Consider the following 27005-nt stretch of genomic DNA (forward strand, 5'->3'; position numbering starts at 1 on the left):
TACTCTTTTTGAAATGTAACGGGACTTTTGACGTGCACCGAGCAGCGTGCAGTGTGTAGTATTTGAGGTGAGTGCACCGGGCAGTATTAACCAGGGCGGCCGCGGGGGCTCGAACCGCGAAACCTCTGCAACGAGCGGTAAATCACTACAGCTCGGGCTCGTCAACTAGCGTCGGATCGGAAGAGTCTCGCTGGAGGCGAAACCAGTCGCTGGTTTCTATTGGCTTGAGCTTCTCCCGTTCTGAGACGTCTGCAAGTTGCAGGGTGGCGGGGCTGTCCCGTTCACCGCTGCGAGCGGCTCAGAGTTAATTTTAATTCGAGAGGCGCAGCAGCGCCGTGGTTTTTAAAGACATTGTTACTCACCGCAGAGAACCGTAGCGACACGACCGCATACTACGATAGCCGGCACCAAACTGTGCCACACGCCCTCCCGATGAAATCATTTTATTTTAGTTTCTTTCCGGTTCTGTACATTATAGGAAACCGAATCGGAAGAACAACTCACGATGTACACGTACGCCATCGGAATGGGAACGGGATATACGCACCAAATCCGCGCTGACCAACGTGGTGAAGTACGGCAAAAGCACCCCCATGACCGACACGATGTGTGGGGAAGGCAGGCGGGGGGAGGCCTTCGTGAACCGGTAGATAGGGAATGGCCGATTTATTTATTTGTATTGACTGCGTTGCTTCAATCCAGAATGTTTAATTGATGGATTTCAGCGTCATTCAATTCCAAGGTGGTTGAGGTGACCTCGAAAGGTCAGATGGCCCGAGGCAGCCGCCGGACCCCCGCGTCCAGAATGCGCCGAGCCGAGAGCTCAAAACGCGCGGTCGGCACGGAAAGCATTCCTGGAACGGAGACGACGGGCGCCTGTCCGACTCGCAGGGCACCACGGCATTGGGCACACGTTGTGAAAAGGGCCGGAGCGTTTATAGAGAACGACAGCCGATACTGTAGCGGGCACGCGGGCGCGGGCGGGTTAGTTGGTCGGAGCGGATACGCGATGGACGGATACGCGACGATGAACTGCACTCGCGATGCTTACCCACTGCCTCGTCTTGCGATGTCGACTTGTGCAGAGAGCTTCTGTGTCAAACGGAGAAATCAAGGACGTGAAAGGGGATTATCACGATGACGATACACTTAAATGTGTGTGTGCGTGTGTGCGTGCGTCAGTAGGGAGCAGTGGTGCAGTGGTTAGCACCCTGCGCTACAAACCCGGCGGCCCGAGTATAATTCCCGCTCACGGCCAACTCCAGTCGCGATTATCTGAACCGGTCCTGGGCCTCCCCTAGGTTGACTCAGCCTCAAATGAGTACCTGGTGTGACGTGTAAACATCGCCACTGGGGAGACAAAAGCGGCCGGGCGTGGTCCTGGCCACCCACCCCCTCGTGTGCCGCTTTAGACCTTCACAGGGGCTCGCTAACAGCACTTGCCCCAAGTCTGTTTCAGGCTATACGGGGGTTCTTTGTATTTGTACAATGCAAGGCAATTCCCCGTACGGCGTTTGGTGTGCAGACGCACGTGGCGGTGCTTACAAAAGATTTCCCAGCAAGGGGAAAAAACAAAGGGGAAAAAATTAAACCCCTCAATATTCCAATTAGTTTCGTCGGGTTTCGTCGGGGCGATAAAAACAAAACAATTTACATCACTGAAAAGATCATTTCCAGAACGTCACTAAATAAAGAACAGGGCATACGAGGCAATTACATTCCCACAACTATCGTGTTTTACACCAACGTTTAATTGAGAGATATATTCAAATGGGCGTTATTTTTTTTATGGTGGCGCTGTATCCCGCGAGCAGGCCGTGCCCGCCGTGTCGGACGTAAAATCCATTTTGTGGCAACAGCAACACAAAAACCAACAACGGCAACAGCGCACACCAGAACGAGCGCACCGACGCCGGTAATTCGTGACAACGACAGCGGGCGCCTCGCCACGGGGGCCCTCCGAGGAGCTGCCCGAGTGGCGTTTCATTTTGGTGGCGGCGGCGGCAGCAATTTATTTTTTTTGATCCGCTACGTAACCCGCACGCGCCTTACTGCCTGTACGTTCCTAACGCCGGACAACAACAACAAAAATTACTGGCAGATTCCAAAGACCACCATGAGTTGAGAGGAAACCTTGTGGCTAAGCTTTTGTTCGCTTTTCGACAGCGTGTGCAAATACAACCCACACACGAGTACACAAAGACAAAGATCCCCCCCTCCCCCCCCGTATAGGCTTAACAGACTGTTGGGGCCAGTGCTGTTAGCGAGCACGTATAAAGCCTGGCACGGCACACGAGGGGGTGGATAGCCAGCATCACCCCGACCGCCTTTGTCTCCCTAGTGGCGATATTTACACACTGCCACCTGGTGTTGGTGGCCGTGAGCGGGAATCGAACTCGGGTCGCCAGTTTCGTATGCAGCGCGCTAACCGCTCCACCATCGCTCCCCTACACATGTACATAAGGAGCGGCCGGCGAAAACTTCGGGAAGGTGACCCTCCTCCTGCTGCAAGAGTCTTGAGACTCGGCGAGGCTTTGCTGGGTACAGGAGCTCGCTGCAGTAGTGAATACCCAGCGGCATTGCGACTAGCTCGTGCGTTGCACTGCAACGGCTCTGTGGTGATGACTTCGCACTTAGGACACGTTCTGTATCTATTGAATCCGCCGTAATGGCTCCTCAGCCGGCTATGCCCCTATATACAGTAGTCCCTCTGTTAGCGTTTTTAATCCGTTCCACGAAAATCACTGTGAAGTGAAAAAAGCTGTTAGTCGAATATAGGCATGGTGTAATGCGGGCGTAAGCGACCTTCCGGATGTGACGTCACGGGGGGTGGAGTCATGTGACGTGGGTGGAAGGTTCGGGTCCTTAAGCGGGTAAACCGGAAGGGGAAGCCAGTCAGGGTGTGAGCGGAAAAGAGAGAGGCCACGCGGGCGAGTGAGAAGAGGGGGGGCACCGACGGCCATCGGGAGCCAACCCCGAAGAGAGGCGGAAGCTACGGAGTGGTGTGCAGCTGCGGAGAAGACAGCCAGAAGAGCTGCGTGTTAGAGGCAGCGGTGTGGCTGCCAAGTGAGGCGGGAGAGAAGAGAGAGAGAGACAGCACGAGGCTGTCAGAGCTGCAGAGAGGACGAAGGAGAGAGGAGTTGCAGCGAGTACAGCCAAGGGGGCTGTGTGAGAGTAACAGCAGCGGGGCTGCTGTTGTGGATCGGGCCGACATCGGAGTCAGCACCGTGGAGAGGCTACAGAGTAGAGACAGCCGTGTGGGAGTACAGCACAAACCGAATAAAGGACACTGAGCCAGACATCGTGGTCCAGTCATTTATTACACTGGTGTCGGAAGTGCAACGGCATGTCGAAACAAGTGAGGAAGAAAGTTATTCCGGCGCCTGCATCGGCTTCTTCGTCCGACGACGACGAACTCCCTCCAACCACAGATTCTGTTGGGGTGGTGGAGGAGAGCCCGGCTGAGGCGAGCACGGGAACGGGAGTGGAGGATGTTGGCGCGGTGGCGGGTCCGTCGACATCATCAGACGCGGATCAACGATGGCAAGCGATGGCGGTACAACTGGAGGCACTTAAGGACGTCCTGACGCATTTATGCCATCTCGTCGCGCCAGGGACGATGGAGGACGCAGTTGGTGCTCCGCGGGCCGCCACGTTGCCTGTCCTGCCGCCGCCATTGCCCACGCGGCAAGAGGCCGCCATTTTGCGCGCTCCGCGGCGCCAAACCGCCATCTTGGCCACGCCGCGGGCCGACGCCATTTTGAATTTGCCACCACAACCACCACCATTGGAAGACGGCGGGAGGAGGAGTCGGAGTCGCCACCTTACCACGGTTAAAGAATTTTCCGTCGGTGGGGACTGGAGCGCGTTCGCCTGCCGCTTCTTGGCGGCGGTACGCACAGCAAGATGGACCGATGCGGAGGCTTTGGAGGTGTTGCCGACTCTCCTGGACGACGAATCTGTCCGATTTTTCCGTTCCATAACGACCGATAAGAAGGCAACTTTATGTGGTGTTTTTCAAGAAATGGCCGACGCTTATGAGCCACCAGATGATGCGCATCGACGATTCGCTCAACGACAACGAGCACCAGAGGAGTCGCCCGTGGCGTTCAGGGGTGCGGTGCTGGAGCTGGCCATGGCAGCTTATCCTGAGACGCCACAGGACCTGCTCGAGCCTCTCATATTAGGGAAAATGTTGGAGCTGTCTCGGGATCTAGGGATCCCCATGCCTGTGTGTGGGCATGAGAAGCTAACTTCCCGGACGGCTGCTAAGTGTCTCGATGCGCAATTCAACCTCCGTCGCTGGAAACAAGTGACGGCGTGGACGGGGGGGTCCGTCAAAGAAGGGGATGCGCTGGGGTGGAACCCTGCACAGGCTGTCTATGTTCCGGATGACCGGGGCCCTCAACAGCTGACGGCCGCCTCCGCTCCATGGACGGGACGCGGCGGGCCGAGGCCGCGCGCGGCGCTACCGGAACGGGGCCGTCAGGAGGCAAGGCCTGCGCTTCGGCGCAACGAGGCCGAATGTTTCCGCTGCGGGCGTAGGGGCCACTACGCCAGAGACTGCTGGGCCCGCTTCCCGGCTCCGCCGCAGCAGGAGGCCTCGGTACCGGACAAGTCGACTAAAGATCCTCCGAAACAGGCATGTCGGCACGCACCAGACACTCGGCAAGGCTTTACACCTCACCCATCGCCTTCGTTGCGCCATCCTAATGTTGTGGTTAAAGAAAGCCCTTCGACGGGGCCTTGTCGCTCGGTCACGCAGTGGCGCAAGTTGGCACGGAGAGTCGTCGCGGCCGATACGGGTTCGTCCACTGTACCGGGGTCTATACAAGAGGTGGACGTACGCATTTTGGTCGACTCCGGCGCGTCTGCGACTATTATTTCGGATGTCATTTTCCATCTGTTGGGCATCCCGCCGGGGGCTGTGCGTCCGGTTTATGGGTCGTGCGTCGCTGCGAACGGGGGTAGCATGGGTATCGTGGGCCAGGTGGATGCTAAGATATCTATTGGGGATGTGTCGGCCTCGGGCGTTGTGTTAATATCGAGATCTTTGGCGGTTCCTTGTTTGTTAGGCACCGATTTTTTGGCTAAGATGCCCATTTTGATCAAAATCAATGAGAATTGTATTGAACTGCCGGGGGGCCGTCAAATCTCGTTTCTACCGTCGCCCTGGGGGCGACCTGCTTCGGCCGTACAAGTGCAGGCGCTGTCCGTCGCATCTGTGGACATCCCACCTGGTACACAGATGCTTATACCCTTGCGGTATCGGAAGCCCCTGCCTGATCGGCTAGGAGCAGTAGGGGTCTTGTTGTCACCGTCCGCCACGATAACAACCGGGTTGGCGTTAGTGGGGGCACAGACCATCGTCCGGCCGGATCAATTACCGTTTTTACAGGTGCTTAATGCGGGGGGGGAAAACGTCCGTGTTCCGGCCGGTACGGTTGTGGCACATGCCACTACGGCGTTTGCGACCCATGATTGTCCGCATAGCCGGGGAGTGGTTGCTGGGGTTTCCGAGCCAAGGGGTTCGGATAATCGTTGGGTTGCTGATTTATGTGACGGAAATTCTTCCCTGTCCATGGAGCAACGTGGTGCGCTGCGTAAATTGTTGTTGACATATTCCGATGTGTTCAGCTCCGATGATTTGGATTTGGGCCGCACATCGTTGCTTTACCATCACATTGAGACGGGCGATGCTGCCCCTATTCGATTAAATTCGCATCGGATGAGTCCTGCGGAGCGAGAACACGTACGGGGGGCAGTGGAAGACATGTTGGCTGCGGACATTATATCGCCATCTAACAGCCCATGGGGCGCTCCGGTCGTCTTGGTTAAGAAAAAGGATGGCAAATTGCGATTTTGTGTTGATTTCCGGAAATTGAATAAGATATTGGTGGCAGATGCGTACCCCCTGCCGCGTATGGATGACTCCCTCGACGCATTGTCGGGGGCTAAGTTCTTTTCCACACTGGACCTCTCTTCGGGATTTTGGCAGCTTCCCCTTGACGAGTCCTCACGGGAGAAAACCGCATTCCGTACGCCGCAGGGGTTATTTCAATTCAACTGTCTCCCGATGGGATTGAATGCGGCCCCTGCTACATTTCAAAGATTGATGGAGCTCGTTTTGTCGGGGTTGCAGTGGGAGACGTGTCTTATATATTTGGATGATATTATTGTCTTCAGCCGCACATTTGATGAACATTTGACGCGGCTGGAGACAGTGTTCACGAGGATGCGTTCTGCCAAATTGAAATTCAAACCAAAGAAATGTCACCTACTGCAACGGTCCGTCCGCTATTTGGGGCACATTGTGAGTGCTGAGGGGGTGTCCACGGATCCGGAAAAGACGGCGTGCGTCCGGGATTGGCCGACTCCGGCCACCGTGGGGGATGTTCGGCGGTTTTTGGGATTTGCCTCGTATTACCGAAGATTTGTGCCGGGTTTTGCGACGATTGCGAGGCCCTTGCATCTCCTTACGGGTAAAGGACGGAAGTTTGGTTGGGGACAGCCGGAGGAGGCGGCCTTTCGGAGTCTGCGTGATCTATTGGCCACGGCCCCAACATTGGATTATCCCGATTTCGATCACCCATTCATTCTTGATACGGACGCGAGTGACACGGGTATTGGGGCGGTATTATCACAGTCTAAAGGGGGTGTAGAGCGCGTCGTGGCGTATGGTAGCCGAGTCTTGTCTCCTGCGGAAACCCGCTACTGTGTCACTCGCAGAGAACTATTGGCGGTTGTTTTTTTCCTACGGCAATTTCGACCATACCTCTACGGTCGTTCTTTTATTGTGCGTACGGATTATGCGGCCTTGCAATATGCCCTTAAAATTGACCAGCCATCCGGACAGTTGGCACGTTGGTTGGACACGCTACAGGAATTTTCCTTCCAAATTCAACATCGGAAGGGAGTGCGCCATGCGAACGCTGACGCACTTTCCAGATTACCGCGGCGCGCCCCTTGTAAATGTGAGTCGGGGACGCATAGGTGTTCGCCGATTCCAAACCCCCCTCAGCCGCTTACGTTGGCCGTCGAAAAGTCGGATACTCCGATGGAACCGGGACCGGCTGATGGGGTTTTGAATCTGCCGCGGTCTGTCTGGATCCGGGAACAGATGATGGATGAGTCGTTGGTGTCCTTGCGGAAGCGGTCTGCTAGGGACAATGGGAGTCCGAGTGCGGCTGTGGGGCCGCAAACCGCTCTCCGAGATGGTCTGCTTATGTGGCGGGAGGGGTTCCAGGAACGTTGGCGCCTGGTGGTACCAACGTCCTTGCGATTCGAGTTGATTAGAACTCTCCATTGTGACACTCTCTTACATTTAGGGGTGCAGAAGACCTTGTTGACGTTGCAACGTCATTATTTTTGGCACGGCATGGCGACAGATGTCGTAGGGCACGTGCGCGCGTGCCCTGCGTGTGCACGACGTAAGCCGCCGAAACATCCTTACGTGCCGCCTCTCCAGTCGATTCAGGTGTCTCGAGTCAATGAATTGGTGGCACTGGACATATTGGGACCTTTTCCACCATCGGCGAGGGGCAATAAATATTTGCTGGTAGGGGTTGAGTACCTCTCCCGTTGGCCGATGGCCTGGCCGTTGCCCGATCAGTCGGCCGCGGCCATTACCGACGCCTTTTTTGTTTGGGTATATTATGGACAAGGGGGCGCCTGAGAGACTCCTCACGGACCAGGGCAGAAATTTATCTTCTAAATTATTGGCGGAAGTGTGCGCGGGCCTTGGAACTAAGAAAGTACGGACATCCCCATACCATCCGCAGACGGATGGTATGGTTGAACGGCTGAACAGGACATTGTCTGCCATGCTTTGCCATACCGTGAGTGAACAACAGTCAGATTGGGATCTGCACATCCCCGGGGTGCTTTCGGCGTACAGGATGACGCCTCATGCGGCTACAGGGTATTCGCCGTTTTACCTTATGTATGGTCGGGAAAACGTGCCGCCGGTGGATGTGCAATTGGGAACTGGGGTGAAGGGACCTCGTAAACCACTTCCTGAATACATTCAGAACACGGTTCGCCGAGTCACGGAGGCGCGGGAGAATGCCCGCGTGGCTACGGCCAAAGCCCAGGCCCGGAACGAGCGATATGCGCGACGGTCCGAGGGGGAGTGCCCTTGGAAGGTTGGGGACCTAGCCTGGCTTCATTGTCCACAGGTACGTCCGGGAACCTCGCCGAAATTGCACAAACCCTGGCATGGTCCCGTACGCCTCATTGCGGTTCCCAACCCACAGTCAGCACGCGTCCAAATTGGATCTCGTCGCTGGGTTGTGCATACGTCACGCTTGAAACCATATGTTGCTCCCTTACATGATGCGTCATCCCCCAATGTTGCCTTGCCGGGGTCTGTTGCTGCTGACTCTCCCCTGCCTGCGTCCATTGATCTTGCTAGAGCGCCTGTCGTACCTGTTCCAGACAGGCCGGCCGTGACATTGCGGGGGACGAGGGGCCCTGCTCGGAGGACGCCTGCCAGGTCTGCGGGACCTTCGAGCCCTGCAGCCCTTCCGACCCAGCTGCGGGCACGGTCACAGGACAAGCCCAAGACTAACTCTTTAGGGACACGGGACGTTGGTGGACTTCCAGCTGCGACAGGGGGATTACCCCCTGTCATTCCTCGACTTTCATCGCGTTCCCGTTCTGCGAGTGGGCCGCCGACCGTCCGGGACGGGCCGGCGACCCGCACACGTTCCAAATCGCTTACGTTTCGTTGATTGTTGCTGTGTTGTTATTTTTTTTTTCTCTTACAGTTGTATTTATTGCATGCTTGTTGTACGTTCCTTGATGTTAATTGCGTTGTTGTTGTTGTTCTTGCTGTTACATTGTATGCTTAGTGTCCTTTAGGGGGGGAAGCTCGGTTCGCCGCATTACGATTTGCTATTGGTCAGCCGAGGTCGGCTGGGATTTTTCTACGGGGGAGGGCGGTGTAATGCGGGCGTAAGCGACCTTCCGGATGTGACGTCACGGGGGGTGGAGTCATGTGACGTGGGTGGAAGGTTCGGGTCCTTAAGCGGGTAAACCGGAAGGGGAAGCCAGTCGGGGTGTGAGCGGAAAAGAGAGAGGCCACGCGGGCGAGTGAGAAGAGGGGGGGCACCGACGGCCATCGGGAGCCAACCCCGAAGAGAGGCGGAAGCTACGGAGTGGTGTGCAGCTGCGGAGAAGACAGCCAGAAGAGCTGCGTGTTAGAGGCAGCGGTGTGGCTGCCAAGTGAGGCGGGAGAGAAGAGAGAGAGAGACAGCACGAGGCTGTCAGAGCTGCAGAGAGGACGAAGGAGAGAGGAGTTGCAGCGAGTACAGCCAAGGGGGCTGTGTGAGAGTAACAGCAGCGGGGCTGCTGTTGTGGATCGGGCCGACATCGGAGTCAGTACCGTGGAGAAGCTACAGAGTAGAGACAGCCGTGTGGGAGTACAGCACGAACCGAATAAAGGACACTAAGCCAGACATCGTGGTCCAGTCATTTATTACAATTGCATGAGTCTCCAGGAGAGCTGTTTCCACTGCCAAAGCAGAAACCGCAATGTAAACAAAGCAATTGAAGGTCTAAAACGCTAATAAATGGGCGTCACTGAATGGACGAAAGCACGGCTCAACCCCACTTAGAGTGCTCGGATTGCCCGAAATTGGCACCCGCGTGCATAAAACGTGAACACTTCCCGTTAGTCAACAATGTTAATGTTCGTCAAAATCATGGGGTCCAGGATGGGAGGCGAAACGTTAACTGAAAAACCGTTCAACCGATGTCACTGTCAACCGAGAGATGACGGTCCTCATTCCTGTTTCATGTTTTTATTTGACCAGGTAAGGCCCACTGGGCTGCTGAGTAGCTCTTCTGCAGAAGTGGCCTGGCCACAAATGATAGCGCAACCAAGTGGCCTTATCCTTACGTGGAAATGTATAGCAGCCAAATACTCGAAACGCGCTATGTTGGTTCTAATTTTGGCGGTAAAAACCCGAGGACCTGGAGAAAAACCCACGTGACTACGGGGAGAATGTGCAAACTGCAAATATACAACAGGCGCCAGAGTCGGGATCGAACCCACGACCTCCTGCATACCAGGCCACCGTGGCACCCTTACACAAAGACAAAGTTCCCGCCACATTGTGGCCTTTAACAGACCGTTGGGGCAAGCGCTGTTCGTGAGCACCGATTAAAGTTACGGCCAGCATGGCGCACGAGGGGACGGTGGTGGTGGCCAGCACCACACGCTCCCGTCGCCTTCAACGCCTCGGCCTTATACTTTTTGATAATGTATCTGTTTTAGAATCAATAACGGAATAATTATAATAATGAGTGTCAAAGGTTTCCTTACTCTAAGTCTTCCGGTGGCGATGCCATGTGTCCAAAATTCGTCGCCTCCTATGAAATGGGCAAAAAAACGTGACTTTACCGAAAGAGCCAAGAACATGGGCAAAAAACAATTACACAGCGTCCGCACCCCCCCCGGCCCCCCAACAGTGCGCACACCACAGGCGGTTCCCATTCACGTACAACACCACCCTGCAATTAATCCCAGCTGCGATGCCAGACATGGGGAAAGTGCGGAGACCCAGGAAAAGGCGTGAAGGTTGAAATTAAATGAACTGAACATGCTGTTAAGTTCCACTGCAAATGCTCTGCACCGACCAGGTTGCTCACGTTGTGAGTTCACATCCTGGTTGGGGATTGACTCGGCCCATCATCCCTCTGGGGTCGGTACAACGAGCACCACTTAAACTCAACTGTTACGACATTTTTATTTTGCCAGGTAAGGCCCACTGAGCTACGTAGCTCTTTTTCAGAAATGACCTGGCCACAAAGTGACAGCTCAACAAAGTGGCTCATCATCATCACGTGGAAATGTCGAGCGGCCGAATACTCCAAATGCGTGACGTTGATTCGAAACGTGGAGAGAAAAACGGGGGGACCGGGAGAAAAATCCACGCGACCGCGGCGAGAGAGACGCTCCAAATATACAGCGGGCATCAGGTTCAGCAACGAACCCGCGACCTACTGGATACCAGGCGAGGTAGTTAACATCTCCTAGCCAACGTGGCTGGCCTACAGGTAGACTCGCCCCACCCCTGTGCCCCCCCTCAACCCCCACCACGATGGGAATGTGGAATGTCCCCCACTGGCTTCAGGGCTGTCAACAAGATGAGCACCGCCTCAAGCAATGGAGTGGATTTTGTATCTTCCCCGGCTTGCCGGCTCCCTGGGCCCGCACGGCGACGGTACCTTGGCCTGCGCGTGGTCGCTGTCGGCGTCGGCCTCCCGTCCAATGCCCTGCGGGGAACGAGACAGCGTCAGATGAGATGTGAACCGTCGGAAGGACAAGGATCGGCAGCGGACGCAGTAGAGAGGGCTTGCTGATCAGTGAACGTGGGGTGCTCGCTGATCAGCAGTGAACAGGAAGTGGGGGGGAGGGCTTGCTGGGGGTCCACTTGTGAGCCTTCCCTCCAATCACCAGGTCACAAATGCATCCGATAGCAAGGTCAATGCAGTAGTTTTCTCTGTTGGTTAAATAAGGTACCATAGTGTGTTTGACAGTGTGGGGGAGAGAAAAATAACCCACTACAAGTGACATGAAATGTCAAAGGAATATAAAAATTATTCTGTATTGTTGGTAGAATTGATGGTGGACACCGCACGTGGTGGACACTGCCCATGGTGGACACTGCCCGTGGTGGACACTGGCCGTGGTGGACACTGGCCGTGGTGGACACTGGCCGTGGTGGACACTGGCCGTGGTGGATGCCGCACGTGGTGGACACTGGCCGAGGTGGACACTGGCCGTGGTGGACACTGGCCGTGGTGGACACTGCCCGTGGTGGTTGCTGCACGTGGTGGACACTGGCCGTGGTGGACACTGGCCGTGGTGGACACTGGCCATGGTGGATGCCGCACGTGGTGGACACTGGCCGTGGTGGACACTGGCCGTGGTGGACACTGGCCGTGATAGAAACTGCTCAGGGTGGACACTGGTAACATTTGCTCACCCCGTGTGGAAGCGACCAACCCTCTTGCATCATTGCCTATCAGTCTATTATCCATTTTTGCAGAGCATTGTGGGATAACATTAAAAACAGACGCAATTCCATCTCTGCAGAACACAACGGTGGACGTCCATCAACTCGGTAGCCTTTGGGTTGTACGGCGACGTTGCGAACGTATCCATCGTTTCGCTCCTCCTTCCGGGAAAACGACACGAGGAACCGTGCAGCTGTGAACATCTCCCCAGCAGCATTTGATTTTTTTTCTAATCAGGCCAACTCGAGGCCCGACCGCTTTTAACATTCCCAATCTTTACAGCAGTCAGACCGAGAAAAATCAATGCCATTCTCTTGCCAGATGTTACGCGCGGGAACCACCCCACCTAAGTTTGCACCTCCGGTTTTACGCGGTTGGCTACGTGCGGTGCGAAAGAAGTTGAGCATACGTACGTAGTTACGAACATCCAGCGACATGACAGGATTTATCTGACAGCTACGCATCTGCTGAAACTGCAACCAGACTTTGTCTGCTCAAACAGATCGTGTTATGAAGCCGTTTTCAAAGACCAATGTGTTGATTTATGAGCACACAAAAAAGATAGATTTGTCCGGAAGTTTTTGGCGCACACAAACCGTGCTTCATATATGCGCAAAGGGTTGCATGAGAGCAAAATGCATTGAGCTTTGATGCGCGAGAAGCAATTACTGTCGAATGAACAAAAATGAGAATAAAACGTTATCCGAGATAATAAAAAAGGGGCCTACAAAAGTAACGGGGTTAGCAGAATGCAAACAATCCAAAAGAGGTCCTTCTTAACAGATTGGTTATAAACCTTGTGTGTGTACCGCTAGAACCTACAGATCTCCTATTGCTGTAGACACGTCGACATAAGCGAAGAGATCTCCGTGCAACGAGCAGTGACGTCCAACAAGGGTGTGGTTCTGCCCCCGACACTTGCCGTGCCACCAACTGGCAACACCGAAACGTCTTCAGCTGGAATACGATCCAACGTCGCCCACCTCGCAAACGTCACAGCCGCCGGTGGTCTGCCTCCCTCGCCCGCCTCTCATCGCCACGCCGTCGCCCCCAACCCCTGCCCGCTATCCTCCCCGACCGGTGCTCTGGTGAAGGAGCCTCTCGTCCAATCCCACCCACTGACCCGATCATTGAGACTCGTCTCTGCGTCTCGCCGTGCCAAATGCGCGGCAACAAAGTTTGAGGGCGCATCCTCCTCCACACCTCCTGCGGCAAAACTCTGGTACCCATCGCCCCGTAGAGCATGAACAGATTGTTGGGGCAAGCGCTGTTAGCGAGCACCTTTGAAGGCCGGCACTGTGGCACACGACGGAGTTGGTGGCCAGCACCACGCCCGGCCGCCTTTGTCTCCCCAGTGGCGATGTTTACCCACCGCACCAGGAATTCTTTGGAGGCTGAGTCAACCCAGGGGAGGCCCAGCACCGGTTCAGATAATCGTCACTGGTGTTGGCCGTGAGCGGGAATCGATCTCGGGTCGCCGGGATCGTAGCGTAGCGCCCTAACCGCGCTACACTACCGCTCCCCACTACACTACCGCTCCCCCTCCTCAACACATCCCCTGACACTAACCTCTGGGAAACTCCTCCCTCCTCCTCCCTCATCTTCCTCCCCGCTCCTCTTCCTGCTACTAAACTCTGGAACCCATCGCCCCCTCCTCCTCCTCCACACTCCCTGCTACTAAACTCTAGAACCCATCGCCCCCTCCTCCTCCTCCACACTCCCTGCTACTAAACTCAAGAACCCATCACCCCCTCCTCCTCCTCACTCCCTGCTACTAAACTCTAGAACCCATCACCCCTCCTCCTCCTCACTCCCTGCTACTAAACTCGAGAACCCATCACCCCCTCCTCCTCCTCACTCCCTGCTACTAAACTCGAGAACCCATCACCCCTCCTCCTCCTCACTCCCTGCTACTAAACTCGAGAACCCATCACCCCCTCCTCCTCCTCACTCCCTGCTACTAAACTCGAGAACCCATCACCCCCTCCGCCTCCACACTCCCTGCTACTAAACTCTAGAACCCATCACCCCCTCCTCCTCCTCACTCCCTGCTACTAAACTCTGGAACCCATCACCCCTCCTCCTCCTCACTCCCTGCTACTAAACTCGAGAACCCATCACCCCCTCCGCCTCCACACTCCCTGCTACTAAACTCTAGAACCCATCACCCCCTCCTCCTCCTCACTCCCTGCTACTAAACTCTAGAACCCATCACCCCTCCTCCTCCTCACTCCCTGCTACTAAACTCTAGAACCCATCACCTCCTCCTCCTCCTCACTCCCTGCTACTAAACTCTAGAACCCATCACCCCCTCCGCCTCCACACTCCCTGCTACTAAACTCTAGAACCCATCACCCCCTCCTCCTCCTCACTCCCTGCTACTAAACTCTAGAACCCATCACCCCTCCTCCTCCTCACTCCCTGCTACTAAACTCTAGAACCCATCACCCCTCCTCCTCCTCACTCCCTGCTACTAAACTCTAGAACCCATCACCTCCTCCTCCTCCTCACTCCCTGCTACTAAACTCTAGAACCCATCACCTCCTCCTCCTCACTCCCTGCTACTAAACTCTAGAACCCATCACCCCCTCCTCCTCCTCACTCCCTGCTACTAAACTCTAGAACCCATCACCCCTCCTCCTCCTCACTCCCTGCTACTAAACTCGAGAACCCATCACCCCTCCTCCTCCTCACTCCCTGCTACTAAACTCTAGAACCCATCACCCCCTCCTCCTCCTCACTCCCTGCTACTAAACTCTAGAACCCATCACCCCCTCCTCCTCCACACTCCCTGCTACTAAACTCTAGAACCCATCACCTCCTCCTCCTCCTCACTCCCTGCTACTAAACTCTAGAACCCATCACCCCCTCCTCCTCCTCACTCCCTGCTACTAAACTCTAGAACCCATCACCCCCTCCTCCTCTACACTCCCTGCTACTAAACTCTGCAACCCATCACCCCCTCCTCCTCCACACTCCCTGCTACTAAACTCTGCAACTCATCACCCCCTCCTCCTCCTCACTCCCTGCTACGAAACTCTAGAACCCATCACCCCCTCCTCCTCCACACTCCCTGCTACTAAACTCTAGAACCCATCGCCCCCTCCTCTTCCACACTCCCTGCTACTAAACTCTAGAACCCATCACCCCCTCCTCCTCCACACTCCCTGCTACTAAACTCTGCAACCCATCACCCCCTCCTCCTCCTCACTCCCTACTACTAAACTCTAGAACCCATCGCCCCCTCCTCTTCCACACTCCCTGCTACTAAACTCTAGAACCCATCACCCCCTCCTCCTCCTCACTCCCTACTACTAAACTCTAGAACCCATCACCCCCTCCTCCTCCACACTCCCTACTACTAAACTCTAGAACCCATCGCCCCCTCCTCTTCCACACTCCCTGCTACTAAACTCTGCAACCCATCACCCCCTCCTCCTCCACACTCCCTGCTACTAAACTCTGGAACCCATCACCCCCTCCACCTCCACACTCCCTGCTACTAAACTCTAGAACCCATCACCCCCTCCTCCTCCACACTCCCTGCTACTAAACTCTGGAACCCATCACCCCCTCCTCCTCCTCACTCCCTGCTACTAAACTCTGCAACCCATCACCCCCTCCTCCTCCTCACTCCCTGCTACTAAACTCTAGAACCCATCACCCCCTCCTCCTCCACACTCCCTGCTACTAAACTCTGCAACCCATCACCCCCTCCTCCTCCTCACTCCCTGCTACGAAACTCTAGAACCCATCACCCCCTCCTCCTCCACACTCCCTGCTACTAAACTCTGGAACCCATCACCCCCTCCTCCTCCTCACTCCCTGCTACTAAACTCTGCAACCCATCACCCCCTCCTCCTCCTCACTCCCTGCTACTAAACTCTAGAACCCATCACCCCCTCCTCCTCCACACTCCCTGCTACTAAACTCTGGAACCCATCACCCCCTCCTCCTCCACACTCCCTGCTACTAAACTCTGCAACCCATCACCCCCTCCTCCTCCTCACTCCCTGCTACTAAACTCTAGAACCCATCGCCCCCTCCTCTTCCTCCTCACTCCCTGCTACTAAACTCTAGAACCCATCGCCCTCCTTCTCACTTGACGATATCGCAATTAGAAGTTTAAGTTTCACGCCAATCGTTCAGCACTCTCCAATCTGTGCTTCCGATTGCGATTAGATTTCACGATGAACCTAAGCAAACCGTCCGTCGGCAGCTTTCAATGACAACGCGCGCACGCACGCACAGACAGGAAAAAAACAAGTCGAAATGTATTCTTCTGCGCTCGAAATTAGAGATGACAGCCGACCGAGATTCAACGTCATTTCCGAGAGAAGAGTCTGCAACGCATCGAAATGAGGTCCCCTCGCCGATGACGTTCACGCACGCTGGCGCTGCTACCACGCGTCAGTGATCCAGCGCTGGGTCCCACCCCGCGTCGCGGCGTCGTCGGGGCCCGGCCCATCATCTGACGGACGATGACCGCTATCCGCTCGACCTTACGCCCCCGAGGAACGAGAACGGTGCATTGCGAATGCAAACGTGGGTCCGTGCCCATCTGCACCCACGACTCTGAGCAACCGCTGGAAATTCCGCATTCTCGTGGCAGGAGCCAGCCATACGCGGGCACAGCCGTCGTCTGACTCGCGAACAATGGGACGCTCATTTCACGTCGGCATCGAAGGGGCCTCGATGGGCTACGTCGAGGCCTGGCCGGTTTCGATCACTGTCCATCCCCCCCGCACCTCCGATTAGATACGTACGCTGCGAAAGAAGTTCAACGTACGTGCGTTCGAACTCCGTGGCTCTCGCGAGTTGCACACTATAACCGTGGCACAGACGCGGACGGTGCGCGCCGCGCATCACAAGTGGCTGAGCGTAATGTACTGCACGGGCGCTCCATGTCAGGGTGGTGAAGATGACATCGGCGGCGTTGTTGTTTCGCTCCGCGGGAGGGCTCTTCGCCTGCGGGATGTTCCTGCAGATATTCCGCCCTTGCACAAAAAGCGTCCAGCCGATTAAAACGCATTTCATCGCCCCCAAGCCGGGCACTCTCTCCGGCGCCGTCTGAAACGCTGCTGTAGGGCGCTCGCCCCCCCCCGCCCCCCGACTGCCGTCGGAAACATTGGGAGGCTTAACGGCGTCTCTCGTCAGCAAGCGAGAGAACACATTTTTCGGAGGGGGGGGGGATGTCGAATGTCGGCCTCCCGACTTCCGCTATGGGAACGGCGACGACGACGCGTGTCAGCCACCGCTCCTTTCCTTCTGCCAGAGCCCGCACACGGCCTTTTCACAAGGTGCCCCCCCCCCGCCCGCGCCTGCCCACTCCTGGTACGGAGCTCACCGCAAGCCACCGCAGCCACCGCCGGGGCTTTTGGTTTCCCCCTTGGCCGGCGACCTCTGAGCGTCGTCGACGCTCAAGAGGTCGCGGCGTAGCGGCGGCTGTGGTTTTGTTCCGGCGAGATCCTATGAATTTACCACGACGATGAAAAGTCACCGATTCTCTCACCCGTCCCCGTCTCGTCCGTGCCGCTGGCTGTATTATCCTGGGTGTAATCTCTGCCTGTCTCATTTGTACTGCCTCGTCTCAATCATCCTGCCTGCAGTCTGTCTCACCTGTACCGTCTCATCGGTGCCGCACGTAACGTTCGTCTCGCTTTTGCCGTGACATCACGCGACGTGGCCAGAACAACGCCGTGCAGCCATTGGGCTCAAGCACCGCTTCTGTGCAGCCCTCGGGCAAAGTGTTATCCTGCCATACGTAGGGTGGCTTTTCTTTGCGTGGCTGCTGTAGCTGCCCAAGCAAAGTGAAACACTCCTTCCAAGTATTAGCCAAAGATCCCAATGCAGGACACTTCTGAGAAAGCGTCTTGAGACTCCGCGAGGCTTGCTTGGACAAATACGACACTATTCGTTGCCGACTAATAAACGATATTATTATTTGTATTGTTATTATTCAAAAGGATCTGGAAAAGTGTTCTGTATATTGTTGTGCTGGGTAGATCAACCTTGAATTCTTGACTGTATTTGTGGGGAGCGGTGGTGCAGCGGTTAACGCGCTGCGCTACAAACCCGGCGGCCTGAGTTTGATTCTCGCTCACGGCCAACATTGGTGACGAATAGCTATATCGGTCCTGGGCCTCCCCTCGGTCGACTCAGCCTTCAAACGAGTGGCTGGTGCGGTGTGTAAACATCAGCACTGGTGAGACAAAAACGGCAGGGCGGGTCGTGCTGGCCACCCACCCCGCCGTGTGCCACAGTGCCGGCCTTCCTAGGTGCTACTCGCTAACAGCACTTGCCCCAACAGCCTGCTAAGGCGAGTGGAGGGTTCTTTGTCATGCTGTGGTAGGGTGGTTCACACAATTGCAGTGGTAATTGCTGTGGCCATGGCTGACATCAGCAGTTGAGTGGATACTGAACCTCCCCTAAACCATCTCAATCTGACGTAAGCGCCTGCTGCGTTGTGTAAGCTGACTCACTGGGGCGACAAAGGTGGCAAAATGGTGGGTTTCTGGCCACACCACACCATCCGGCCTCTGCAGACCTCTGGTCGTCGACAGCCTCTACACCCCAGCGGTCCGTCAGCCGAGGTGGGTGGCATCCTTGTTTTCGCGCGCGTGGGTTTGTGTGTGAACGTGCAGCGTGGCACGGCGCTACAAACGCGCCGACCCGAGTTCGATTCCCGCTCACGGCCAACCGACATCGGTGCTGGGACGACTCGACCTTCAAATGAGTACGTGGGTGAGGTGCTGGGGAGACAAAGGCGACCAGGCGTGGTTCCAGACACACCCAAGACCTCGTGCTCTGTCAGCCTTCATAGGTACTCGCTGACAGCACTTGCCCCAACAGTCCATGTAGACTACACTTTATAAAAAAAATCTTGCCAGGTAGGGCTCTTTTTCAGAAGTTACCTGGCAGCAGATGATAGCCCAACGAAGTGGCTTATCATGTGGAAATGTATAGCAGCAGCTACATACTCTGCTCACGTCTTGTTGATTCCAAACGTGGAGGGAAAAACTGGATGACCCGGAGAAAACTCCACGCGACCACGGGTAGAGAGAGAGAGACACACAAACTCCAAATAAACAGTGGGCGTCAGAGTCGGAATCGAACCCACAACCTCCTGTATACCAGGCGAGGTAGACAACTTCGCCTCGCCACTATGGGGCACCTCTGCGTTTGTGTGCGAGTGAGGAGTACCTGGGCCGAGTCCTCGGGCTCCAGGGTGACGCGGCGCTTGCGGATCTCCTCCAGGCGCTGGAACACGTCCCCCGTGTGCGTGTGGAAGTAGTCCGCGTAGCGCTGCGACACCGCCTCCAGCGACGCAGCCTGCAGGCACAGCCAGCACGCCCGCCGCTCACCATCCATCGCCACCCCTCCACCGCCCCCTCACCATCGCTTACCATCCCTCAATATCCATTACCATCCATCGCCATGCATCGCCACCCTTCACCATCCAGCCGAGTGCAGTGCCACTAACCACTGCACCACGGAATGGCACAGAGACAACATTGACGCCCGCGCTGACCGATACTCAAATTCACCGCGCGTAAACAAATCCCCCGCATCACTCACCAGCTCCCCCCCCCCACCCTCAGTCGCACGTTCCCGATTCATTGGGAAACATTAAAAGTCGAGGGGGTCCAACAAGGTCACCCCACGCACCACGACGCTCAGCATCCTCTGCTGAAGCCACTGCACGGCATTGGATCCGCCCAGGGGCGAGCATCGCAACACAAGCGGGCGCCCGGTGGCGGCCCCCCCGACGTGACACCAACGCATCGCGCTCAACCAGAGCAACGACTGCTCCAGTTTTACATTGAGCTGCTTGAGCCGGACGATTGTACGTACGTTGAACTTCTTTCAGCACCGTACGTAATATCGGAAGGAAGAGCGTTCCAGGCGGCCGCGGAAGCGCATCTGAGAGCGCCGCGCGATGCGGTGATCGCCGCCTTTGTTTGATGGCCAGCCAAAGGCCGCTGGGAGGATGACCGGAGTTTGCGTGTCGATGCTCCTTGACGGGATCAGCAAGTTATTGTGGTTCATTTGTTGCCAGCACTTTGTGTAACCAACCAACTAACCGTGCGCATACATACATTTGGAGTTTTCATGCTGTCCCCCTGGTCACGTGGATTTTTTCCGGGTCCTCCGCTATGACGCACAATGTGTTCACAGAGCAGGGCCATGCATTTAACAATGCCGAGACCAGCATCGTCACTGGCTGCATCCAATGTCTCGAACGTTGGAACGGTCGATGCCCAGCACACACCGGTCACTGGAACAAACTCCCGCCGCACATGAAACAATCATCTTCACTATTACCGGCTTCGGTTCATCCCGTAAAATTCATCTCTTCTCCCTTGCCAATCATACTGCTACGGCCTGCCCCCAGCTATGACCAGGTCTATCCCTACCCCTATCACTACCCCATCACTAACCTGATCACTACCCCGACCTCTATCACTACCCGAACCCCCATCACTACCCCTATCACTACCCCAACTCCTATCACTACCCCGACCCCTATCACTACCCCAACCCCTATCACTACCCCACAGAGGTGTGGACTCGAGTCATGTGACTTGGACTCGAGTCAGACTCGAGTCATGAATTTGATGACTTGCGACTCGACTTGGACTTGCATAACAATGACTTTGTCCCACCTATGAGATGTGGACTCGAGTCATGTGACTTGGACTCGAGTCAGACTCGAGTCATGAATTTGATGACTTGCGACTCGACTTGGACTTGCATAACAATGACTTTGTCCCACCTCTGCTACCCCAACCCCTATCACTACCCCAACTACTATCACTACCCCGACCCCTATCACTACCCCAACCCCTATCACTACCCCAACCCCTATCACTACCCCAACTACTATCACTACCCCGACCCCTATCACTACCCCAACCCCTATCACTACCCCAACCCCTATCACTACCCCAACCCCTAGCACTACCCCAACCCCTATCACTACCCCAACCCCTATCACTACCCCAACCCCTATCACTACCCCAACTCCTATCACTACCCCGACCCCTATCACTACCCCAACCCCTATCACTACCCCAACCCCTATCACTACCCCAACTCCTATCACTACCCCGACCCCTATCACTACCCCAACTCCTATCACTACCCCAACCCCTATCACTACCCCAACCCCTATCACTACACCAACCCCTATCACTACCCCAACCCCTATCACTACCCCAACCCCTATCACTACCCCAACCCCTATCACTACCCCAACCCCTATCACTACCCGAATCCTGATCACTACTCCAACTCCTATCACTACCCCAACCCCCATCACGACCCCGACCCCAACCCCTCCTAAACCACTACCACCTGTCCTCATAACTGTCACCATAGCTACAGCAAAACTTTGAATAACCCCACTATTTATTTTAATGACTATCATTTTGCATACAATTGTGTAATTAAGTGAAAGTGTACTGGACTAAGGCACGGTATAAAGCTATATAAGACGAGAGAAGGCATTATCACGGCAATCAAACTAAAACTTCATCATACAATTGTAATAACAGCCATAGAGGGTTCACGTGGGGATTGGCTTGCCGGTCCTGCTTGTAGCCAATAAGGGTTGAGATAGGGACCATGGCCCATGCGTCATCACCACAGGTCATCAGGAGTGATTGGCCTAGCCCAGGGGTCGGCAACCTGCGGCTCCGGAGCCGCATGCGGCTCTTTTGAACCTTGACCGCGGCTCCGGGGCGGATGCTAGCGAGGGGAGGAGGCGCACTGTGACACCTGCTCTGGCGTTGCCGCTGCTGACAGGTCGCCGCTCCGCTCCACACTGCCCGCCCGGTGACAGGCAATAACGTTGCCGTTGCTTTGTCACATGTTTGGAAGAAGTAAAAACCTTCCTGGGCAGCAAAGAGCTCACCTTTGCTGAGCTGGAACAGCCAGAGTGGCTGGAAAAATTACATTTTATAGTAGACATGACAGCACATCTAAACACGCTAAATACAACCCTTCAGGGGAAAGGAGGCACAGCCCTGCACATGCTGGAGGAGGTTTTGGCATTCGAGCGCAAGTTGACAGTGTTTGTCAAAGATTTACAGAGAGGTACACTGTCTCACTTTCCCTCTTTGAGAGAGTTCAAACAAAGTCATGATACGATAAATTTGGAATATTTCAAGTCTGCAATCACCACAATGCAAAGTTCGTTTGGGAAACGATTCTGTGAGTTCAGAGAGGAAAAAACGACATTATCCTTCCCTGTCACTCCCCTGGCGATCGATCCATACCTATTGAATTTGACTGCATTTGCAGGTGTAAGTCAACCTGATCTTGAGATGGAACTGGCCGATATAGCCGACAAAGATATATGGGTGTCCAAGTTCAAATGCTTGACCGCTACTCTTGAGGATGTTGCCCGTCAGAAGGCCATTCTGGCTCAGAATCATAAATGGAGTGATATTGAAAACCTTCCCAAACAGGACAAACTTGTATTCGAAACATGGAATGCCATCCCCAACACTTATATAAACATGAAAAAGTATGCATTTGGAGTCCTGTCGATCTTCGGCTCCACATATGTATGTGAGCAGGTCTTCTCCAACATGAACTATATTAAAAACAAACATCGATCACGCCTCACAGATGACAGCTTGCAAGCCTGTGTGAAAATGAAGGTGACGTCTTACAGCCCTGATGTGCAGACACTGTGCACTGAGGTTCAGGAGCAAAAATCCCATTAACCAGGTAATTTAGCTATTAATTTGCAAAAATATATTTTACATTGTTAAGTGAAAAAGTCCTTTTTTTATTCAGATTGACAGCTGACTGCACGATCCTGTATATAGCAATAAGGTAAGAAACAATATATGCAGTGTTATATTTGTTTTAAATGTTGCAATGGTTTTGCGGCTCCCAGTTTATTTTTTCCTTCGGAAACGGGTCCAAGTGGCTCTTTATGTCTTAAAGGTTGCAGACCCCTGGCCTAGCCATTCGGGGCCCCAGCCAATGGGGAGCCGGATGAGGGGCGTGGTCCCGGGATTGACAGGGAACCATCGAGAATGGTCGAAGCTGTCCATGTACGATTGGCTGGGGGAACCACGTGACGAAGGGATTAAGAGCGAGTGGAGGGGAACGATCGGGAGCAGACTGAAACTGACAAGAGCAGGGTCACGCGCGGACGGGGGCTGGGGTTGCCACGTGCGCGGTGGGGACTTAGTGTGTGGTCTGTCCTCTCTCCGTTGTTTGCCAGCAACGGAGAGTGAGTGAGCAAAGTGTATTGTGGAGTGGAAATAAAAGGACCGATTCCGAAGCCGTCTCTGGAAGGATTATTACACAATTGTCTTATTTTACCAGGTAAGGCCCACTGAACGACGTAGCTCTTTTTCAAAAGCCACATTGCCACAAATGATAGCTCAAAGAAGTGGCTCATCATCACTTGGAAACTTATACAGGCAGGAACAACAGGTTCCACACTGCCCACCAGGGATTATTTGTCTGTCGCGCATAGCCACGCCCTCGATCTGTATTTCATAGAGCGCTTCGGGCGGGCTCAGCACCACGTGACGCACCGCCCCACGCAGCTTGACGGCCACAGAAGCGCATCTGAAAGTGCTGCGGGATGCCATGACCACCGCCTTTGTTCAATGGCCAGCAGTCAAAAGCCTCTGCTGCTGCTGCGAGGATGAGCGGAGTTTGGTCCTCAATGGCAGCCAGCATGATGGTCTCAGCCTGGTCACCAATGACTGCTGGCAAGAAACCCTCAAGTAAACAGCCCAAACACAAACAAAACATTGTACAACCACGGACAGACTAATGCCCATTTGCAGACGAGTATTTAGTGTTCACCTTGTCGCACAGGGACAGCTGCCACTGGGGTGTCCCCTTGGCTCGACTGCAGCAGGGCAATGAAATGGTTCTGGCGCGATGCGATGCAAAAGGCGCTTTGAGTCGCGGAGGCTTTTAAGCACCCTTATGAATGCAACTCACATCCATACCACGCATTTTATACACCACGGAGGGATGACGATGGTGACGATGGTGGCGATGGTGGTTTGAGGGGACCCACAACCAGGATACCAACTCATGCCCTCCGTGGCATGTTGCGTCGCGCTCGTGCGTGCAGTCCGCACCAGCCGCAGCGCCAGCTCGGCTCGGTCCCATTAATCAGCTGTCCTTTTCAGCGTTATCGAAGGCGCAGTTTAAGTGAGATATGGCCCGGTACCTTTGCATTAGGCTAGAACGCTGGTGATATTTTGTCTTCCCTTTTAAATGTCCTTTGGAATGTAAAGGATCTCGAATGGCTTTGCCTGCGAGTCTGACACTGAGTTATTGTGTTCATCGATAACGACCTCGCGTGCGCCGGGGATGTCGCACGACACTCGCGTCGTACAAACGCTCTCCTTGTCGAACCCTGATCGCATCACATAACGTCACGGTCCAAGGCGCAGCGGTGGCAAGATGTTAACTATCTCGTCTGGTATACGGGAGGTCGTGGGTTCGATCCCGATCCTGACGCCTGCCGTATATTAGGAGTTTGCGGCTCTCTCTCTCCGTCTCTCTACTCGTGGTCACGGGGCTTTTCTCTGGGTCCTCCGGTTTTTCCCTCCACATTTAGAATCAATGTCACACGTCTCGAGTATTTGGCTGCTGTAAATTTTCACGTGATATGCCACTCTGCTGAGCCATCATTTGTTGCCAGGTATCTACTGAAAAAGAGCTATATACCTCAGTGGGCCTTACCTAGTAAAATAAAAAATAGTTTAGTTTTTGTTTATATGTCCGCACGTCAGCATGTGTAGAGTACTTGCCTTGCATATCTCCTCAAAGACCAACTCAGCTCAATCATCATCAACACCTACACCACCGTCCCATCATCATTATTGCCACATCTTCATTATAATCACTGGCTCTGTCCTACTATAATCATCATTATTATCATCATCATCATCACCGTTATTATCACCTCCACCACCGGCCTATCATCATCGCCACATCATCAAATATCATCATCAGCATCATCATCATCATCAGCTCGTTGTGACCGCAAAAATGAATGCCACTTCCTGGGGAAGCCATCAGTGGTCGTTCTGTCGACAGACCGGAGACTCGACCGCACCACGGGAATGTGGAATTTCCATCATTCGCCGAGTTCCGGCCACAGAAACGAGTGCTGCCCACTGTCATTAGAGCAGGAACTGGCCAAACTTTCTAGGTAGGAACTTCCTGATTGAAAGGGTCCCGAGACTCATTGATGCTTGACTCTGTAAAATGAAGGACTGTGAATGTTGTTTTAGAATTAGATGTGATTACTGTGGCAAGAGGTGACAGAGTCCTAGTCGTGGCGGTACTTGGATGTTACATCGCTTCACAGTGTGCGTACGTATGTTGAACTTCTTTCGCAACGCATGTGCCAATCGGCAACGCGGTTTTACATCACGGCACAGTAATGGCGGTGGTACACCGTGACGCTGTGACAATGGGTTGACATTTAAAATGATCATGTGTCTGTGTGTTAAAGTCAATTCCGTCCTATTTTTAACCACGTGAGATATCATCGAGATGCATTATCCATTTTACACGGGAAAAGCTGAAAATAATGAGTGATGTTGGCAGATCAACAGTTGCGTTACTTACTTGAACAAAGTCAATGTCAGACAGAGCTTCACGCCGCTAAAGCAAACGTTTGGGTGGGGATCATCGCAGCTGTGCTGAGCCAGTAGCGGAAATTCCACGTTGCTATGGCAGGGTTCTCACGTATTGTTTGTTACCGCAGCAGCAATACGAGTGTATTTGAGAGTGATGCTTCTGTCATGGATGAGGTTGACCAGCTCTCACTTATCTGGGGCAATGTGGCCCAAGTAAAACTAAAACACGAGCTATGATAATGATGATGATGATTACATCAACTTGTAAAGCGCCGCCGCACCGTGTTCGCTCGTGTATTTCGTGGAGAGACACAGAACGACTCGGGAGGCGCGAGGAGGAACCAGAGGCAAGCAGGAAGGCAGCAGCCACGCGATGAGCCGCGCTTACAATTGCCCAAGCTCTGCCACCCTCTATATATGAAGGTCTTATCGGCCAATTAACGAGTGTTTAAACGAAACGCATTTTTATTTATACCAGCTGAGGCCCACTGAGCTCAACGAAGTGGCTTATCATCACGTGGAAATTTATAGCAGTCAAATACTCTCAACATTGATTCGAAATGCCGGGTTAAAAAACCGGAGCACCGTGAGAAAAATCCACGCTACCAAGGGGAGAGAGACATGAAACTCCAAATATACAGGCATCAGGATCAGAATCTAACTCATGATCTCCATGTAATACCAGACGAATAGTCAACATCTTGCCACCCTCAGCGCCCCACATGTTTGCATGCGGGAGGGAACCCACGGGTGCGAGGGAGAAACACTCTATCCCATACAGATGGAACAGGTGGAGCCAACATTTTTGCTGTGATGCCTTCTCCTGGCGAGTGACGGTAAGGCACCTCAGTATCCACGGGAAGCAAAGTGTCACAACCTTTGTGCAGTGATCCAGCAACCCTCACGGCCTCCGCAGTGCTGGATTACAGGCATGTGCCACCACCGATAAACTGTTGTTTGAATAGCAGCGGAGACAGAAAGCACCGTCGCTCGCTATTGCTTTTCCAAGTTGTCGGGAATTTGTGGTCAGAATAAGAATCGGAAATATTAATTTATACGGTACTCAAGGAATCCGATGAGCTATGAAGCTTTTTTTCACAGATGTCCGTCAGGGGCACGGGGTCAGAACGTTACGACGACAAACGATACAAAAACACGACACGAGTGCAGAGTCTGGGAACAGTAACACAGAGAAAAATATACAAATAAAACTAAACTATATATTTTTTATCTCAACAGGAAAAGCCCACTGAGCAATAAGCTTATTTTTCAGAAGCGACCTGACCATAAATGATAGCTCAACGAAGTGGCTCACCCTGAGGAGCATCTGAAAGATGAAGCCAG

The 27005-nt window shown here is 54.2% G+C and overlaps 1 protein-coding gene across 1 annotated transcript in view; it reads right to left on the reverse strand.

The window, feature by feature from the left end:
- SAMD5 (sterile alpha motif domain containing 5) overlaps nt 1–27005 on the reverse strand; it is a 273674-nt gene that overhangs the window by 4154 nt on the left and 242515 nt on the right. Inside the window, exons 2-5 of the mRNA XM_078615347.1 lie at nt 19228–19356; nt 11233–11280; nt 10328–10374; nt 1052–1092 (exon numbers count right to left, since the gene is read on the reverse strand). Of these exons, the coding sequence (XP_078471473.1) occupies nt 1052–1092; nt 10328–10374; nt 11233–11280; nt 19228–19356 (265 nt within the window). The remainder of the gene's footprint in view (nt 1–1051; nt 1093–10327; nt 10375–11232; nt 11281–19227; nt 19357–27005) is intronic.

Source organism: Lampetra planeri, chromosome 47 (assembly GCF_965212315.1).
Source record: "Lampetra planeri chromosome 47, kcLamPlan1.2.h2, whole genome shotgun sequence".
NCBI lineage: Eukaryota > Metazoa > Chordata > Hyperoartia > Petromyzontiformes > Petromyzontidae > Lampetra > Lampetra planeri.